Source organism: Rhinoraja longicauda, chromosome 3 (genome assembly GCF_053455715.1).
Source record: "Rhinoraja longicauda isolate Sanriku21f chromosome 3, sRhiLon1.1, whole genome shotgun sequence".
Lineage (NCBI taxonomy): Eukaryota > Metazoa > Chordata > Chondrichthyes > Rajiformes > Arhynchobatidae > Rhinoraja > Rhinoraja longicauda.
The window spans coordinates 26,648,951-26,668,982 of NC_135955.1; the positions used below are offsets into that span (position 1 = coordinate 26,648,951).

General features: G+C 40.5%; 1 protein-coding gene across 2 annotated transcripts; it reads right to left on the reverse strand.

Moving 5' to 3' along the window:
- Window positions 1-24: 24 nt before the first annotated feature.
- Window positions 25-19,457, reverse strand: scg5 (secretogranin V). 2 transcript variants are annotated; one of them, XM_078395078.1, is made up of 6 exons: window positions 19,302-19,457; window positions 18,788-19,013; window positions 14,349-14,498; window positions 9,647-9,759; window positions 5,130-5,183; window positions 25-2,930 (listed from the first exon to the last, which is right to left on the reverse strand). In XM_078395078.1, exons 2-6 carry the CDS (start codon window positions 18,984-18,986, stop codon window positions 2,835-2,837), a joined length of 612 nt encoding a protein of 203 aa, XP_078251204.1. In that variant the 5' UTR covers window positions 18,987-19,013; window positions 19,302-19,457; the 3' UTR covers window positions 25-2,834. The 2 variants fall into 2 exon arrangements, with proteins under 2 accessions (XP_078251204.1, XP_078251203.1); XM_078395077.1 differs by having other exon boundaries at window positions 26-2,930; window positions 19,250-19,408.
- Window positions 19,458-20,032: the final 575 nt, after the last annotated feature.

The following is a 20,032-nucleotide window of genomic DNA, read 5'->3' on the forward strand; positions in this document are numbered from 1 at the left end:
TATGGATCTATTGTAGAAAATTGTATTTTCTTGCATCAATGTTCAAAAAATTAAAGTCACTAAATAGACAAATGAAAATGTTTTAAATCTATTATAGTTTAAGTGATAGAAAATTAAACTAATAATATACAACTGCAATTCTTCATTATGATTGAATGTGTTGGCTTGGTTTACCTTCCATCTGATGTTGCTTTCTCACTCAACAAGTTTATTAATTTGATATTGCTACTTATCAATAAGGCTTGGTTAATTGATAGGATTTACGGTGCTCCTTAACAAGATATATGGTGAAAATCCTTTTTGACTTGATGGTACATTTTCTTTTTAATCATATCTTTTAATCCTATTCATGTCAAGTCAAAGTATACATAAATTATTTCCCATCACATATTTAAATCGGGATTCACAACGGTTTTGAACTTGAACTGCCTTTCGTAGGACCGTCGAAAGAGTTAGATATAGCTCTTAGGGCTAAAGGAATCAAGGGATATGAGGAAAAAGCAGGAACAGGGTACTGATTTTGGATGATCAGCCATGATCATATTGAATGGCTTAAAAGGCTGAATGGCCTACTCCTGCACCTATTTTCTATGCTTCTATGACCTCAAGTGCTAGCATTCCTTTCCTCTCATATCTTGGCATCTTCTATGATTTTCCGGTCTAAAACCAATGCTGATATTTCTCCTGATCCGTTGCTTCACCTCAAATTGGTTGAGGCTGCTCCTTTGCTTTGAGATCAATTTTAAATTTTGCAGTCTTGTATTCTTGTGTTGGAGAATTAATATATAACCAATGTAGATCAGACGTGGAAAATATTTCCATAATGTGTGATTTACTGAATGCCGTTAGGCTTTAAATTGAAGAAACCAATTAAAATGTCACTTAAAAAAAATTAGATAAAAATAATTTGCCCGAAAAAAATGAGTGAGCAACTTGTTTTAATACTTAGCCGATTTCGGATTTTTTTACTGTGTTATGACTATTTGTTAGGCATTTCAACCTTCCATCAAAACACGTAGAATTGTAGAACAGTACAGCACAAGAACGGGCCCTTCAGCTCACAATGTTTGTGCCGAAAAGACCAACTTATCTGCCTGTACATATTCCATTTTCCCTCCATTTCCTGTATATTTAAGGAATTGGACAGGCTAGATGCAGGAAAAAAAAATCCCGATGTTGGGGGAGTCCAGAACCAGGGGGTCACAGTTTAAGAATAAGGGGTAGGCCATTTAGGACAGACAAGGAAAAAAAATTTCACCCAGAGAGTTGTGAATCTGTGGACTTCTCTACCACAGAAGGCAATAGAGGCCAATTTGCTGGATGTTTTCAAGAGAGAGTTAGATTTAGCTCTTAGAGCTAACATAATCAAGGAATATGGGGAGAAAGTAGGAACGGGATACTGACTTTGGATGATCAGCCATGATCATATTGAATGGTGGTGCTGGCTCAAAGGGCCAAATGGCCTACTCCTGGACCTATTTTCTATGTTTCATATCCATATACCTATCCAAAAGTCTCTTCAATGCCATTATCTTAGCTGACACAACCACCACCCCCAGCAGTGTGTTCCAGACACTCACCACCCTGTATGTAAACAAAAACTTACCATGCACGTCTTATTTGATCTTTCCATCCTATGTGCCTCTCATAATTTTATCTACTTCTATCAGGTCTTCCCACAACCTCTGGTGTTCCAGAAAAAGCAATCCAAGTAAGGTGCTTTCCTATTCAGCTTTCTCTCCATCTTAAACTAGGCAACTTAGTTATGTGTAGGAAGAAGGGTCTCGTCTTCAAGCGTCACCCATTCCTTTTCTCCATAGATGCAGCCTGTCCCGCTGAGTTACATTAGCATTTCGTTCCAATCTTCAGCATAGTTATCATGGTTGGAGAAATTGTTTTCTGCAATCCATGGTACAACAATGCAGTTGTCAAATAGTTACCTAGAAATAGTTTTCACCAGAAGGGTTTTGCCTCAAAGATTGAAGTAACCATCTAAAATAACAATATGGTGCACGATTACACTCCTAAATGCTATTAATGTGTATCTTATTGTTTTCTAATAATTAAATGAAAGGTTTGTTTACTTTAGAGATACAGCACGGAAACAGGCCCTTAGGCTCTTGCCGACCAGTGATCCCCGCATATTAACACCATTCTGCACACACTAGAGACAATTTTTACATTTACCAAGCCAATTAACCTACATATCTGTACGTCTTTGAAGTGCGGGGGGAAACTGAAGATCTCGGAGAAAACCCACGGGGAGAACGTATAAACTCCGTACAGAAAGCACCCATAGTCTGGAATCCAGGTCTCTGGCACTGCAGGCACTGTAAGGCGGCAACTCTATCGCTCTGCCACCCAACAGTTCAACCAGTGTTTGAACTTATTCAGTAGTAATTTCCAGAGATATGGAAAGTGTTAGTATCCAAATGGGTCTAAGCTAGAGATTGTCTCATCTAACCCAAAGCTCTTGATTTTAGAATTGGTAATAACCTAATTGGTCCCGACAATAATAATGGAAACATTAGGATGACTGCTGAAATTAAGATTGAAATCCATCAATATTTCATTAATTTTCAGGTATGTTAATATGTTATTTTAAATTTGATTTTTATTACAATTGCAGTGATTAACCTTGGTGCAACCATCAAGGCATTCAAACTTGCAATATTTCTCAACTTAAGCTGCCACCACTGTCAGAAACATGCCACAGACAGATATCTATTTGCTACCTATGTATCAACAGTAAATACTATAGCTTTGAACTGAGATATGATTGATCCATATCTTATGCAATTAGTTGAGATGCTTCAAATTTTGTTACTGATCTACTAATTGGTACGTTTATCCTCTTCAGAGAAATGAGGAGCTGACTTCTTGGCAACAACATTGTCGAGTCTCTTCCCTTGCAGGTATGGGTTCAGGCTCTGGAAATCAAAGGATTGTTTTAGTATTTGCTGTCATTGAAATTATTCTTTAAACTTTATTGCAATATTTTCCAAAGCTCTGAATCCTGAGATACTCAAGATAGGGTTCTTGAGCCCAAGTGTTAGATTCATACAAGATCATCTTGATAACAGATAACTAAACATATTTGGCGCTGAAAATGCTGGCTAAGACTCATTAAAGTTGCAGAATATATTAGAGGCTTATTCACCATTTGATTTCCCCTCCAGTATGATATCAGTTGTTTGGGACACAAACATGACGTCAAAACTCATTTACAGTGCAGCTTGTAAGAACTCTTGCTTTTTTGAAATCTTAATTGCAACGGGAGCTCTTAAGAGGATTTCTGAAATGCATTTGGAGACTTTGAAGCACTGGTGAGGCCACATTTGGTATATTGTGAAAAGCTTAGAGTGGACATGGAAAGGCTGTTTCCAGTAATGGAACGTCTAGAACCAGAGGGGGCAGCCTCACAATAAAAGGACGTACCTTCAGAATGGAGAAGCATAGGTATTTCTTTAGCCAGAGGCAGGTGATTCTGTGGAATTCATTGCCACAGAAGGCTGTGGAGGCCATTGTTGGGTATTTTTAAAGTGGAGATTGATCGATTCTTGATTATTAGCATGTCAAATTACTGGGAGAATTGGGTTTTAGAATGAAAAGTAGATCAGCCATGATTGAATGGTAAAGTAGACTAAATGGTCTAATTCTGCTACTATGTTTTATGGACACGAGTTACGCACTTGAGCAATGTTCATTCCATTAATTTGAAACAGTAAGCACAGTAATGTTATAAGATATCGGGCACACCTAAAAACAAATATCCCTTGATGGGATATTCCAGATTATGGGTCTCAAGGTTGTACAAGGAAAGGAAGGAGGACACGAGCAGGCAACGCAGCACATTCTGCAGCAAATGAAGGAGGAGGTGGCAGCCTCCCACCATGCAACCCCTCTTCCTTCACCAGCACTCTGATCCAGACAATTGATAGCTGGTATTGTAGGAAAATCGGGACAACTTCTAATCTATTCAGCAATTAATTTAATAAATATTAGCAGGCATTTGAAGCTATTTAATCACTTCTAGCATAAGTTTTATCTTTGTTATCGAGACAGTCTTGTTTAAAACTTACACTTATGTGCAAGACCCAAATTGGGCATCTTCTGTGCCTTACCTGACAATTGTTCCTCAGTGTATTGCAGCAATAGTGAGACCCCATATATAAATGTACCACAAGAACTGAATCCAATTAGTATGGGTAATAAACCTACGTGATTCTAATTTTATAGCTAGAAGGACATTCATTATATAAGAACAGAATGGGGTACATCTAGACTTTCAAATAAGCTTTGTACCAGTTTGGCGCCCATTTAGCCCTTAAATATCTATCTTCAAATTTAATGGCTGCATGTTAAGGTGCTAGTTTTCTCCTTATCTTTGATTGTACTGGTTCTGACCTGGCCTTGCAACCAGCTCATCAGCAAACTCATGGCAGTAGCAAGTTATAGCCAGCATTACCTGCAGATCAGTGTGATTGTTGTTATTTGTCACAAATGCTGACCTATTGGCAGTGCTGAGCAATTCATAAAGAGATGTGCTTTTGCTATAGCTACAGTGTGTTCCTCATTAAAATTATTCAGCTTTAATGTTAAATAAAATAATTAAGTTGGAGATGTCAGTTCAAGCATGCAACAGCCTTGGGTGTACAGTGGTGTGTAATTAGAACCAACTTAATACTGCAACAAAGCTCCATATATAAATAAATTGGAAAATGTATCCACCTATTCTCACAGCCCAAACTAGCTCTTGGGACTATTTGGATAAAAAAATAGAAAAAAATGTAAGCTGTTTTTCAGAATAATTCTTAACGCAAAACATTTTTTGAAAATTAAAGAAAACCATGATGGGAAAAGTAAATGGATTTAAAAAAAAACGTTATCCAAGAAGATCAGGCCAATGGTTCATCTGTTTTGAAGAATGTGTTCACTGAAGTTTGAAAATGAGGGCAATTGTCTACCACAGAGTTATTGAGCATTAAGGATTCAGAAACAGGATAGTGAAGCCAAGTTGAGAATTGGGCACAATCTTAATGAATGTTGAGGCAAACTCGAGCTGAATGGCCTACCCTTGCTTCCATTTCATACATTCTAAGCACAATGAAGAGTTTAAAATTAATTACCCTCTTTCTCCTCCTCGGTGCACTTCTCACATTTCTGTACATCACTCTCTTGTTCTGTGAGGGAATTTTCACATGTTTAAACATTCAGCACAATTTTATGTCTGTAACATCTATGATTTTTTGTTCAGTAGAGTATTGCGTTAGAGCTGATGCCATAAATGCCATACTTTATAGGACATCATTATCACAAAATAAACTAGAAATCTGCCAATTTAAAGGCAGCACAGTGAAGTGGCAGTTGGAACTGCTGCTTCATAGCCCCAGTGATCTAGATATGACTGATGGGAATACTCTGCTGGATCTATGGCAACTTCCAGTGTGTCATTATAGGTAAGCTTGGCCAACCTTTCTCTACCCAGAGAACACATTAAGGTTCCACGTAAAATCGATGCAACCAGGGTTAATACTTGAGTAAGAGTGGCCTGAAACATCTTCATCATCAAAATTTACAGCACCAAAGGAGACTATTTCACCCATCTTCCCCATTCTGGGTTTGTAGCATAGAAGGTTAAAGTATCCAAGTACTTTTTAAATGCAGTGAGGTCGGTGTCTCCATCATTCCTTCAGGCAGAATTCTAGACCTCCACTGTAGATAGACACAAAATAATGGAGTATGCTCGAGGGAGCATCTCTGGATGGAAGGAATGGGTGACGTTTCAAATCGAGACCCTTCTTCAGAATGAGAGTCAGGGGAGAGAGAAAGAGATATGGAAGGGTAAGGTGTGAAAACGAGAGACCTCCACCACTGAGTTTAATAACGTTTTGTTGGGTACTACCAATTGCATAACTAAAATACTAAGTCTTTTGAGTTACTGACCCTAATGCAATCTCCCCTTGGTCCATTTCATTTAAAAAAATAACAACCTTGATGAACACAGCCTTTGCTCAAAACCAAACATTCTCAAATCCCTCCGTTATCCTTCAGTACTGTCGCATTCTCCCTGGGATATGGTGATCAGGATTTAAGATAGCACCCTGACCAAATAATCAATACCACTCTTGCATGATCTCCCTTCTCTTGTGTTGGGGGCATTGCCCAATAACAGTAAGTAACCTATGTTCCTCACAGCCCTGTATCTGTTCTGAAATGGGGATTAATGGAAATGTAAGGAACAGAGTTTTCAGCCCCCTATGTCTGCTCTGCCATTCAAAGGAACAGCATATCTTGTTTTTGATGCTATTAAGAAATCAACCTCAGTCTTGACTGCAGTCAGCGACTGAACCTCTACAGCCCTCGAGTAGAGAATTTGAAAAAAATATTGATCTCTACATGAAGAAATTAATCCAAGCGTCAGCCCTGAGTGGCTGGCTGAACCCTGTACTTTGAGACTGCTATTTATAGATGCACTAAGGAAACATCCATGCTGTCATAAATTGCACATTTTAATTAGATCACCTCACATTTTCCAAAACTCTGGAGCATCTGTGTCAGTCTGACATTGCCAAACCTCCCCCAATCCTAGCAATCACTCAGGTGACCCTTTTCTCTCAACTGTATGAATATCCTACCTTAGGGAGATTGAAACTATATACAATACCAGATGTAGGCTCAGCACGACCCTGTATAATTGCCCTGTGGTATCTTTATTTGTCTTCAAATCCTCTCGCAAAAAGGCGAATATACTGTTTACCTGCATGTATAGTAATGGATCCACAAGGATATCTTTCATGGGCATGGACTCTATTCTGTTGCACTGTAGAGTATCCTACCATTTATCATGCATTCCTTTACCTTGGTTGCACAAACCAAATATGTTACTTCACATCTCTGAACTGAATTCCATTTGGCACTTTGGTGCCCATTTAACTACTCCATTGGCATAATTTATTGCCAGAATTATATACTCCAGTTATATTCTGGCCAGAAGCTCTGGGTTCTTAGCCCATAAAATCACCGTAGCCCTATATTTTCAACCAGTAATTTTTACGGGTTAGCATTGGTCTTAATCTACCAATGACCCACCTTTCAAAATGGTCAGGCCTAAGGTGTTAAAGAAATGAAAAAAAATTGCAAAAGGGGAAATTAAGTTGACATGGTTTTGAATGAAGACATTGAAATAATAATGCCTCTACAAAATCGTATGACTGCAGATAAAATCCTCTGATCTTTTATGACTATTGATTGCGATTTCAGCAATGGCAGTGGCTTTAGCTTCCCAGACTATTCTGGCATTCCCTCTCTAATCCTCGCAACCTTTTTTCCCACCTCAAAGATGCTTTCCATAACCAGTTTTTGACCACCATAAGTGGTCTAGCATTACAATTTATTTTTGTTGAATTATACTGTACCTTTCGAAGGAAACAATTCAAAAGGGTGAGGCCTTTGTTGTGCCGAGGTTAATATCACAATGTTCAAGGTGCTATTTAAATGTGCCTATGATTTGTGGCATACATCAAAACATTCTGCAGCATCCCTTGAACTGAGTACCTGTTCCCATATCTATTGCTGCCCAAAATTGCCAGTCTAAATCCTTCCAAATGATTCAGTGGTCAAATATTAATTAAAGAGAACAATAGCATTACTGATATTTGCAAGAGAGAGTTAGTTAGATTTAGCTCTTAGGGCTAACGGAATCAAGGGATATGGGGAAAAAGCAGGAACGGGGTACTGATTTTGGATGATCAGCCATGATCATATTGAATGGCGGTGTTGGCTCGAAGGGCCGAATGGCCTACTCCTGCACCTATTTTCTATGTTTCCTACATTAAAGGGGATACATAACAAGTTGTTGGTGAATCTGCAGAATTAATGGGAACATTTATAAAAATAACCGAGGAGCTGAAGCAGACATAGACTGGGAGCAGTCGCAGTGCCTGTAACATTTCATGAAAGCTACCCGAGGCCAGCAGTAGGAATTTGATGAATTTTGCAATTTTATGATATCGTATCATATTTGAAAATCCCCTACTGGACAAAGGTTTATTTCCTTTTAGTTTTTCTATATATGTCAGCCCAAAAGATTCAGTTGGACACAATGTACTTACATAATTCAATTGGAAAATTGCTCTGAGGTACTTTACTTTCAAACATTTTTATTTGCCCGTCCATGTAGCTCGTCAATGCTACTTTAAACCATTGATTGAACTGCATGGCTCATATCATCATATCATCATATATATACAGCCGGAAACAGGCCTTTTCGGCCCACCAAGTCTGTGCCGCCCAGTGATCCCCGTACATTAACACTATCCTACACCCACTAGGGACAATTTTTACATTTACCCAGCCAATTAACCTACATACCTGTACGTCTTTGGAGTGTGGGAGGAAACCGAAGATCTCGGAGAAAACCCACGCAGGTCACGGGGAGAACGTACAAACTCCTTACAGTGCAGCACCCGTAGTCAGGATCGAACTTGAGTCTCCGGCGCTGCATTCGCTGTAAAGCAGCAACTCTACCGCTGCGCTACCGTGCCGCTCGAGATAATTTTACAGATTATGAAGGTTTCCAACCTAAAACATCACCCATCCTTTTCTTCAGAGATGCTGCCTGACCCACTAAGTTGCTCCAGCACTTTGTGTCTATCTTTGGTGTAAACCAGCATCTGCAGTTCCTTTTTTCTACTACGTGAATTGTTTTGTTTTACATATAATTTCATAATTTGTAACATATATAAAGTCTGGCAAAAATACATTGTATCACCATCTCCCTGCTTTCAAATATTGTTTCTTACACGGCATTAGCAACATTACTGTTTAAAGATATGTTACTTGTCTCTTTCTGTTCTAACTTTGAAGATATTTGGCTATACACCCACTTTGTGCTTGTAATCCTGAAAGCTCCTCATCCTTCAGTACTTATTCAGATCCCTTCTAATTATTTATGGAATCAGCATCCACCAGATATTAAGAACAGTGAGGAAACAAGTTCTCATCTCACAATTTCAGGCCGTGTAGTAATATGACTCGCTCAGCAGAGGGAGTCGTTTTTGCCATCTGGCGAATCAAATCCTCATCTTGAAAATTTCAAAGCTGCAAAACCTTTGAGGATTAAAATAATTATAAATAAAACAAAATTTGATTTGAGTCAAATGGTCAAATGGACACAATCACAATTAAATTTGTTTATCGAAATAAATTGTCCGAATTGTGTAGTCAGAACCGGGTCATTGTGTAGGCTCCAAGTTCATCATGGATTACGAATGCCGGGCTATTTGGAGACAGTGGGATAGATTTGTTGGCTGCACGTAACTTCTGTCTAGTGGGATTGGAACATTTCCATGTGCCTTTCCGAGCTGCAGCAATTGGGAGCTGGGTTGAGCTGACCATAGCTGGGAGCACAGAACAGACTCACTCACTGAATCAGCAAGGCAAGCTATCAGCCACAATTCCTGCACCTACTCCCTCTACTGCCACTGCTGTTTCTGTGATCCTCTAACACAGTTTTTGTTAATTTCTGACTTGCGATCAGTTCATGTTTCAAACAGTTCTCGGGGATGGAGCCCTGCTGTAACCTGGGACTTTATGCAGTTACAATTCGAAAAAAAGTAAAAATAGAATTGATTCTCGTACTTACCCATTTCCCCTTTGCTGGATAGTTGTGCTCTGAATTAAAGAGGCTTTGATGGGTCTGGTATTCATTGCTGAATTCAGCTGTGTCAGGAATATGTTCCAGGCATCCGTCGGAAGCTGAAAACAATCATACACTTAGTTTCATTTTTTGAGTGGATACCAGTTAAACATCAGTTTAGTTATACATTCAGTCATAGGGTTGAACATTGCTGGCAAGACCATAGGTTGTTGCTCCTCCTTAGTCCTTGAGAAGGTATTGGTGATCAGCTGCCTTGACCACTGCATCTGCATTGTGCTGAAGGTACTGCCACAGGGCTGGGGAGTAGAGAATTCAGGATTTAAATTCAGCGATAGAGTAGAATTGGTTAAATTTTATGGCACTAGCCCCATATCTCTTGATTCCATTAAAATCTGGAAATTTATCAACCTCTAGAATGTACTGACTGAGTGAGATTCCTCAGCCCTCCACGATAGAGAATTCCAAATGCTAAGCAAATAAATTTCTCCTCCCAGTTCTAAATGATCTACCCTTACTCGGAGACTGCAAACTGGTTCTAAACTCCTTAACAGAGGGAAACATTCTCTGTGTATCCACCTGAATGAGTCCTGTCAAACTTTTTTTGTGATTATATCTCAATCTTCTAAACTCTTAGAACACTGACCTAGTGTACCCAATCTCTCCTCAAATAGCAAACCCAACTTCCAGGCAACCTGTTTGTGAATCTCCTTTTAAGGCTAGTATATTAATTCTTTTAGGTAGGGAGATCAAAACCGTACGTAATACTCATGAGTTTTTACCAAGGCCCCATATAATTGCAGTAAAATGTCATTAATCCTACTTTCAAATCCTCTCACAATAAAAGCAAACCATCTTTTTGCCTTCGAAATTGCTTACTGTGTCTGCATTTCAGTGACATATTTAAGCTCACTGAATACCCGTTGAATATTTCACAACCTCGCACCATTTAAAAAATATTCTGCTTTACTATTTTGTGCACATCACCTTTTGCACATTATAATCCATCTATCATGTTCTCGTTCATCTACTTAGTTTATCTATATCCTCGTGGAGCTTCTCCTTCTTACTCACAATCCCGCTAGATTTATTTCATTATCAGACAAAAAAAAATATCATATTCGGTCTCCTAAATCGTTGACATGGGTTGTGATTAGCTGGGGCCCAGTACCAGCCTCTATAGTCACAGTTTGATAACCTCAAATGTTCTGTTTGTTCCTATTCTATGCTTTCGGTCTGTTAACCAATTCCATGTGCTCTAACCTTGTTGAACAACCTCATGTGTGAACATCTAAACACATCGCATCCCCTGGTTACACCATATTTAGTTTACTGGTCTCTTTCACCAATAACTAAATGATTAATTAATTGTGATTTTTCTTCCATGAATTCATGCTAACTTTATTCAGTCCTATCTTTTTATAGGTATTTAGTTACTATATCCTGCAAGGTAGATTGCACCGTTTTCCTGTTATTACCAACAGGTCCGGTCGTTCCCCGTTTCCTCTCTTCCGCAAACAGTGATTTGTGCACTAGGGCATCTTGGTCCATTTGAAAATCAATATTTACCATCAATTAAGATAAAATACATGGATTTGTTATTTTGTGCACCGGAGTGGATGCCCTCATATTTTACCACATTGTATTCCATCTGCTGCGTTCTCCATGTCAGGATGGTGTGTGACTTGGGGAACCTCAGTGGTGTTCCCACCCATTTGATGACATAAATTATGGAAAACGACAGGTCTGAGCAGAGCCGTTGTAAACACCAGTATACCGGGTGGCGCCGTACGATGGCAGCCTCGACAACAGTCTGTCTCGTCGTCCTTTTCTTTTGTTGTTTTTAGTCTGTTGTTAAATATATGTTTTAGTGTATCTTTAGGGGGGGGGGATGGAGGGGGAGAAACTTTAAAAAAATCTCTTTCCTCGACGGAGATGCGACTTTTTCCGTATCGTATCTCCGTCCTCACTGCGGCCTAACATGGTGGAGCTGGTGGTCCACATCGTGGAGCTTGCGATTCCTTGTCAGGGATTGACGGGAGCTCCAACCACGGGAGCCTGCGGACTTAACATCGTGGAGCTCGCGGACCTTTGGTTAGGGATTGACTTCGGGTGCTCCAACCGCAGGAGCTTCGACCGCCCCGATCGCGGGAGCTTCGATCGCCCCGACTGCAGATGGTTCGACTGCCCCGACCGAGGGAGAAAAGGAGGAGAGAAGATAATACATTATTGCCTTCCATCACAGTGCACTGTGGTGGATGTTTATGTTAATTTTTATGTAGTTGTGTATCTTGTTGCTTTTTTGGTATGACTGTATGGCAAATCAAATTCCTTGTGTGTTTTTACATACTTGGCTAATAAATTAATTACAATAATGCAATCTGTGGATAACATGATGTAGCCACTGTATGCAAACAATAGAAAAAAAGGGAATGTTTTGCAGATCATTTATTTCCCTGCTAAAGGCAGTCTTAATGTTGGCCTCAATGAAGTAAACACAGTAAAAGCAGTTAACCATGCCAAATGAAGAAGAGTTCTAAATACCAGCCTGACCATAATTACAAATAAGTAGATTCAAGGTTACTCAATATTCATTAAGTAAAAAACAAAAAAGACCCCCCCCCCCCCCCCCTTCAAAGGGGTACAACAAATAAAGAAATGCACGCATCTAGATAGATTACCCTATGAGACACATTGTCTGAATTTTTGGATGGGCATGAGGATCCTCTAACCCATTCACCTAATCATGCAGCAAGCAGATACACATCATGAAGCTGGGACTGGGTGGGGCCAGTGTTCTGGAGCAGCCTGGCAGGTAGTAGGAGATGATACAAAAGTTAGTGGTTTTGTAGATAGTGAAGTGGGTTGTGAAAGATTGCAGCAGGATCTGGATTGATTGGCCAGGTGGGCGGAGGAATGGTTGATGGAATTTAATACAGAAAAGTGTGAGGTGTTGCATTTTGGGACCTACACAGTAAATGGAAGGCCTCTAGGTAGTGTAGAGCAGAGGGATCTAGGAGTGCAGGTGCATGGTTCCTTGAAGATCGAGTCGCAGGTAGATAAGATGATCAAAAAGGCTTTTGGCACTTTGGCCATCATCAGTCAGAGTATTGAGTATAGAAGTTGGGAGGTCATGTTGAAGTTGTATAAGACGTTGGTGAGACCGCATTTAGAATATTATGTTTAGTTCTGGGCACCATGTTATAGGAAAGATATTGCCAAGGTTGAAAGGGTTCAGAAAAGATTTACAAGGATGGTGCCAGGACTAGAGGGTGTGAGCTATAGGGAGATGTTGAGAAGGCTGGGTCTCCATTCCATGGAGCGCAGGAGGATGAGGGGAGATTTTATGGAGGAACACAAAATCATGAGAGGAATAGATCGGGTCGATGCACAGAGTCTTTTGCCCAGAGTGGGGGAATCGAGGACCAGAGGACATAGGTTCAAGGTGAAGAGGAAAAGATTTAATAGGAATCCGAGGGGTAACATTTCCACACAAAGGGTGGTTGGTGGGTGTATGGAACAAGCTGCCAGAGGAGGTAGTTGAGGCTGGGACTATCCCATCGTTTAAGAAACAGTTAGACAGGTACATGGATAAGACAGGTTGAGTGATGTGCACCAAGTGCAGGCAAGTGGGACTAGTGTAGCTGGGACATTGTTGGCGGTGTGGGTGAGTTGGGCCGAGGGGCCTGTTTCCACACTGTATCACTGACTCTGAGATGGCTGAAAAAAAAGTATGAAAAATTGGCCCTGTTTTCAGCAGTCTTGGATGACATTAAATAGACAATTTATTAGATGGGACAGCTCAGAGTACCATCTCGTGTCCAAACAACCAATGATGCCTGAACAATCCTATCACCAACTACCTCTGAATATCTTTGGACTAGCTTCAATTGGACTTTACTGGATTTTATCTTGCACTAAATGTTATTCCCTTTATCCTGAATATGCACATTGTGGATGGCCTGATTGTAATCATGAATAGTCTTTTCACTGACTGGATAGCACGCAACAAAAAAGCTCTATCACTCTACCTCAGTACAAGTGACAATAATAAACTAAAGGAGCAGAGGAGCCCTCCTGGCTAGAGCCTTCCCTGGGATGGTACAAGTTGGAAAAGTTGAAGACAATTGGAGGGTGTGCAGCAGGAACAACGCAGACAGAAATACTTGGAACAGTTTAGGGTGAGGACGGAATCTTCTAAAGGAGAGAGGCAGGTTCGCAAGGGTAATTTCAGAGGTAACTTCCAACAGGATTGGTCAAGTCTGCAATAGGTTGCTGTCTGGGGCAGGTATTGAATTTGGAGGACATTGGTCATAAAGCTGCATTGGATGCAATGATCCCGTACTGAACAATAAAATTAACCAACTTAGGCAAACACTCAGACCCGATGCCTTCCTGACACCTGCATTAATCACCAGCATTAACCACTGCTGAGCCAATGCTGTATTTTTTTTAATACAAATAAGGTATTACTTGGGATAATGCATCCACTGATTTGAACAAATATTCAGTTATGAGCTAATCCAGGATGAACCATAGTAAATTATTCATCCTAACATAACAGCACAAACAATGTATAACATTGCAAAATACTTCACGCAAAATGGGAGTTACGGTAAATGTTCAAAGATTTTTTTCATTTTTTGCAGTTGTGTTTGAAGTGGAGAAAATATTGAGGGAAGTGACTTACCTTTTCTCCCCAGTGGACAGGGGTTGGGTGGGTCTGGGTAGCCTTGGTCTTGGTTGAAATCCTTTGGGATGTTATCCCCTGTCAGCTCAGCCACAATGTTGGGGATGTTGCCATAGGGGCCCAGGTGCTGCAATCCTTCATGGGCACCACCTAAAGAACATCCAAGCAATTAATGCAGTGTCTTCATTGCCTGAAGAAGTACTTTTGAAAGGTAATCACTTTCAAGCATTCATCTAATGTCTCAGTTCACTTCCTCAGACCCTTCTCAGATCAGCTAACTCTGCAAAGGTAGGGATCACTGAGGGGTAGGAGAAGAACTGGTGAAGAAACAGAAATGACCTTTGAAGAGATACACATCTGAAAGAAAATATGAATAAGATAATGATGTGGCATTTCAGCACCAATAACTGCCTGCTAATAAACAAGTGCACAAACTGTTGACCATGCTGTTCCTTGGTTATTAATCTTGGGGAGAATTGGAGGGAACCTGGTATTGCTTGGCTGCTGACTTTTGCCCAGTTAATTCTGCTCTTTTGATGTTTCAGCAATAAAATGTTCAGAATGAAGTGGGGAACAAACATCAGCACTCTTCATTGTAGTATGTTGATTCTTCATTTTATTCCAAGCATTTTATTGCTGAAAGAAGGCTTTACCCTCGTGTTTTGTTGGAGGTGCTGTCTTCTAGATGAGACATTAAACAGGCATATAAAGCATGTCAAAGGAGCATTTCATAGAAGAGTGGGGGAGTTATTCCTATTGTCATGACCAACATCTATCCTTGAATCACATCACTCATTAAAACAGAGGGCATTATCATTAATTCTTCCCTCTGGGGGCTCAGGAAGGCAGGAGCATTGGGAGGGTATTTAAAGAGGAAGTTTTGAAAACTCAGGGAATTGAGGGTTATTGGGAACTGATACAAAATAAAACCTGGGGCAGCTCAGCTATGATCATACTAAATTGCAGAGCAGGTTTGTGGGGCTGAATGGCCAACCTCTGCTCCTATTACATTCTTTTGACTTTGAGGGACCTTGCTATAAATGTATATCAGCCAAAAGTCACACTTGAGAAAGAAAACAGCACATGAATGCCTTCTTTGGGCAATTATATTGGGGAAGAACTGCTGGCCTTGCCAATGACACCCACATCCTGCAAATTAATAAAAGTCATTGGCTACCATGCTTCTTATGTTACTGTGATTACAATTCAGAAAGTGCGACATGGGGCAGAATGCAATGTCATGTCCAGTTCCTCCATATAAAAGCATACATTGAAATATAACCTTCTATGAACAATCCCACATTCCAGTTTTGGAGGGAAGTTTGAGATAATATTTTGGCTATAGAGGAGGTTGATTTTTTATGGATGTATGGAATTTTCTGTTTATATTTGAAAAGGTTCTCATTCTAAACGAAATGTGGTATCTCCCAGGCCATACTTAAACAGGCCTAATCCCAAATCCAAAAGCACAAATGGGTAGATACCACCTCCAAGGTGATGTAGGAAACCAGCTTAGCATCAACGCTAGGTGATGCTCAAGGACACGAAGAACATAGTTTTGAAATTATCCAGTGACATCAGACAATCATTTTTAAGACTTAAGCACAGAAATTGTTTTTGATGAAACTAGTGGATGACGCTTTAATGTTTATAGCACTGTTTTTAATCGGGATCCATGTTGGCTGGATCTACGTTAACAGAAAAAGGCCTTTCTTAACAAAACAAACAAGTATTACACAAGTGCAACATCTATTTGCCAGTTAAATTACCAACTAAACCATTTAGGCTTAAAACAAGAGTTAAAGCCAAGGGATGTTACAATTTGTCACAATCTATATCACTCAAAGTTACAATTCATTTCCATGCAACCTGTGGGATGTATTCTCTTATGATGTAACATGCAAATCACAACTTCTTCCAGGATATATAAAAGGGTTATATCTTTAATGGTATGGACATTCCCAAATTGCGTCACAAACTGGATGGCAAGAATCTCCAGGAGAAATTCCTGCCTCCAAATGGAATTGTGTCAAGATCGCATCTTATTGAATTTGCAATGTCCAGAGAAATGAAATCTCCCATCCCAGAAATAGATTTCAGACCTGACAAAGACAAAGCAAACAAGACAGAACAGCACAGGGATAGTGACTACGTCAGATGGTAGTTGGTAAACACAGCGCTAATTCTCCTGCAGGCAATTTATAAATTCGCAAAAAAATAATGTACAGCTGAGTCATTAGAATGAATTTGTCAAATCTGAGCCAGAACACTGGAACCTGCCTCGTGGCAATAACAGCAACTACACCCACGTCCGAGGGTGCTTCGCAGAAGCTTAACGTAACAATAACTGAAGGAGGAGCTGCACTGTGGGAGCAATTTCATTGAAGGTCTCATTGAAATTGAAAAGCTCCATCAAAAAAATAAGGAGACACAAGGAACTACAGATGCTGGTTTACAACAAAAAAAAAAATTGTTGGAGTAACTCAGCGGGTCTGGCAGCATCCCTGGAGAACATGGACAGGTGATGTTTCGGGTCGGGACCTGATTGTGGTGGCGGGGTGGGGAAGAAGAAAGCAAGAAAGAGAAGTGGTGAGCAAGACAAAGATCGTCAAGTGATAGATAGATGCGGGTGAGGGGGTACATTGGTAAAACGTAAACCTAACAGTATAAAAATAGGCCGTAATCTCTCTAAATTGGCCCAAAACAAAAGCTCTATCTTCTCCTCAAATTCATCTAGCTGTATTGTTAGCACTTCCACCACAGCCAAGTCTCCTTTAAAGGTGCCTTTTTCTCACCTGGTTAAACACCTGCAAGAAGTTGCTTTATGTCTCTGTTTCAAATAGCCATTCCCTTGCCTTGCAATGATCACTTGTTAAGATTCTCTCACGAGTGGATATATCACATCTGCCCTACCCTGCTCGCTTAAGATCATCAATTTGGCCACAGCTGGCTTACTGTGTGCAGCTCTAATCACTGCCTATAGAAAGGACGTAATCACAATGCAACACTGTAGTTATGAGTAGATTTGGACAGGCAGAGATTGGTTTCCTTGGAGTGGAGGCACCCAAGGCTGAAAATGGTGGAAATATACGAAATTATGAGGTATAGTGTAGACACCAAAAAACTTTTCCCTCGAAGCAGCAGTGTCAAAAACTAGAAGGCATAGGTTAAGGGTAAGAGTTTAGAGGAGCTTGGAGAAATTATTTTTTCACCCAGAGGCTGGTTTGAATCAGGTACTGCACTGCCTGGTAGCTAGGTGGAAGCAGAGACTGTCACGATGTTCGAGTATTATCTAGGAACACTTGAATTGCCATGGCAGAGAAGGCTGCAGACTAAATGGTGGGAAATAGGATGAGTGTAGTTAGGTACTTGATGATCAGCATGGATATGATGGGCTATTTGATTGCATGACACTTTAAGATGTTTTATACCCACAATCTGGAGCCTTGCAATACGAAATAACATTCTCTGAGACAGAAACACTCTTTCAATCCTGCATGAAGTGGCAGCCTGGATTTTGTACATTAGTATGAAATGCGATTTGACACCAGAAAATCCTACCAATAGGTGTGTGCCACTCACCAAGCCGCGATTGGATTGAAATTGTGCCTGTGCCCTGGAACCTGTGTCCACATGATCAACCAGCGTGGGGACGTTGGTTGATCCAGACATTTCATCTTTAATGTTCTGTGGAGCTGCTTGTTCACAGGTAAAGAAACTAAACTACTGGCAGTACAGTCACAACCTTTGTGTCCAACGTGCTGCATTTTTTGCAGTCTGTGTTGTTTACTTGCTGTCAGCATTTACCCAACCACACAAAGATACAGAATATCAACTTGTTATTTTTCTGGACAAATAAAATGGCATCCTTTCATAAGCAACCATGAACTGCTAGAGGAATGCAACCGGTCAGCAAACTCCTGTGCAGGGAAAATGGACAGACGATGTTTCGGGTTGGAACCCTTCTGTTGACTGTACCAACTAGAAATATCATCTGCCCATTTCCCTTCCACAGAGTCTGCCTGACACACTGAGTTACGCAGCAGTTTGGGATTTTGCTCAAGATTCCAGCAGCTGCAGTCTCTCGTGCCTTGAGCTTCTTTCCCTGGCAGGTTGGTATGATTAGTTCATTCTTTGAGGACAAACTGCTTCTTTTGGAAAGGAACCGTTAACTATGTCAGCGGACGACCTATCCGATTGGGCAAAAGTTGAAAAGTTGAATAGAAATGTGTTACCCTGATGCACAAGTTTTGTCATCCTTTCCAGCTTTAAGGCACTTACATTTCTTCTGTACTCCGTGTGAACAGTGTGATTTGTTTCCTGACATTGCAGTCACAGTAATTTGTGGGATTTACTTTTATTTTGTAAATGCAAATGATCTAGGAGTTGTTTGCTACCCAGGCACAGAATAACCCAAGGCTCTTGCCTGTATACTTTACCTTCGATGCTCTGTGGCCCAACCAGATTTGTTGCTTGATGAGCTGGGTACTCGACTCGAGGCCGAGCAATGCCTAACTGCTCCATGACTCCATGCAGCAACCGCTGGATATCGGCTTCAGTCACCTTATCTGCATCCTGGGAGCTGTGAGCAGAGGCCACGGCCAAGCCGACCAGTGCCAGCAGAGTTACCTTGAACATGACAGCTGATGGCAAAGTCGTGACAGCCTGCACAGGGAAAGAAAACGCAATCAACGAGAGAATTCTCATTCAGTGGAAACAGCACTCTGATCAATTATACATAAGAGCAAAACAATGAATTGGTAGTCTAAGTATAAAGTATCAGAACACTAAATATGACTAAATAACAGTAACGGTGTAATGCATCTATTTATTCCATCTTTCAAAATAAATTACTTAAAACAGTTACTACAATTGTCTTTGAAGCAGAATGCTTGACTTACTGTGCGGTGCAATTATGTTAGAGTTAACCTGCTTGCACTGCGTCAGTGAGACCTTTGAGGAGCTGTGATAGCCTGGCAAATGCGTCCTTCCAGAAACAGATGGCAGTGTTATTTTTGCCCTTCGTGCTCGCTCCTTTTATCTGCCGCGAATAACTTAATTGCTGCTGCCAAGGCAACAGGGCAATGACATCACCCACCTCCGAGGAGCAGATGCTGCAGTGGCTTTCAGGCTGTTTACACCAGTCGCAGATGCAGGAGAGGACGTGTGCAACGTCGCTGCTAGACTGTGCATACACATTTCAACAAGAACACACTTTGCCTTTTCATTACCTGCAAAATGTTCAGCCAGTGCCAGTCTATTTTTAAATCCCAGATCATCACCAAGTGGCATTTGTCTGAAAGGTAATCAACCCCTTGCAGCCTCTGTAAGAGATGCTGGTTACAACATGGCAGCCTAAATCAGTGGCTGAAAATATATATTTCAATATTGCTGGCAATGGAAATTGACTGGATCGAAAACAGCTCCTATTTTGAACACGATATTTGAAACATAAAGAGTATGGATTTTGGAAATGTTGCTAAGCTCCACTACAAGCTAAAATAACAACATGAGGTGTTTAATTTTGTCTCAGGCTAAGCAGCACACTCAATGAGTGGCTGTTGAACGTTGAGCTATTGACATGTCTATTTTCATGATGAGGCAAGCCAACTGAGAAGCAAAATATCTCTTCATTGCCCAAATTAACGACTCACGACTGACAGTCAAACATTGTTCTTTTATAT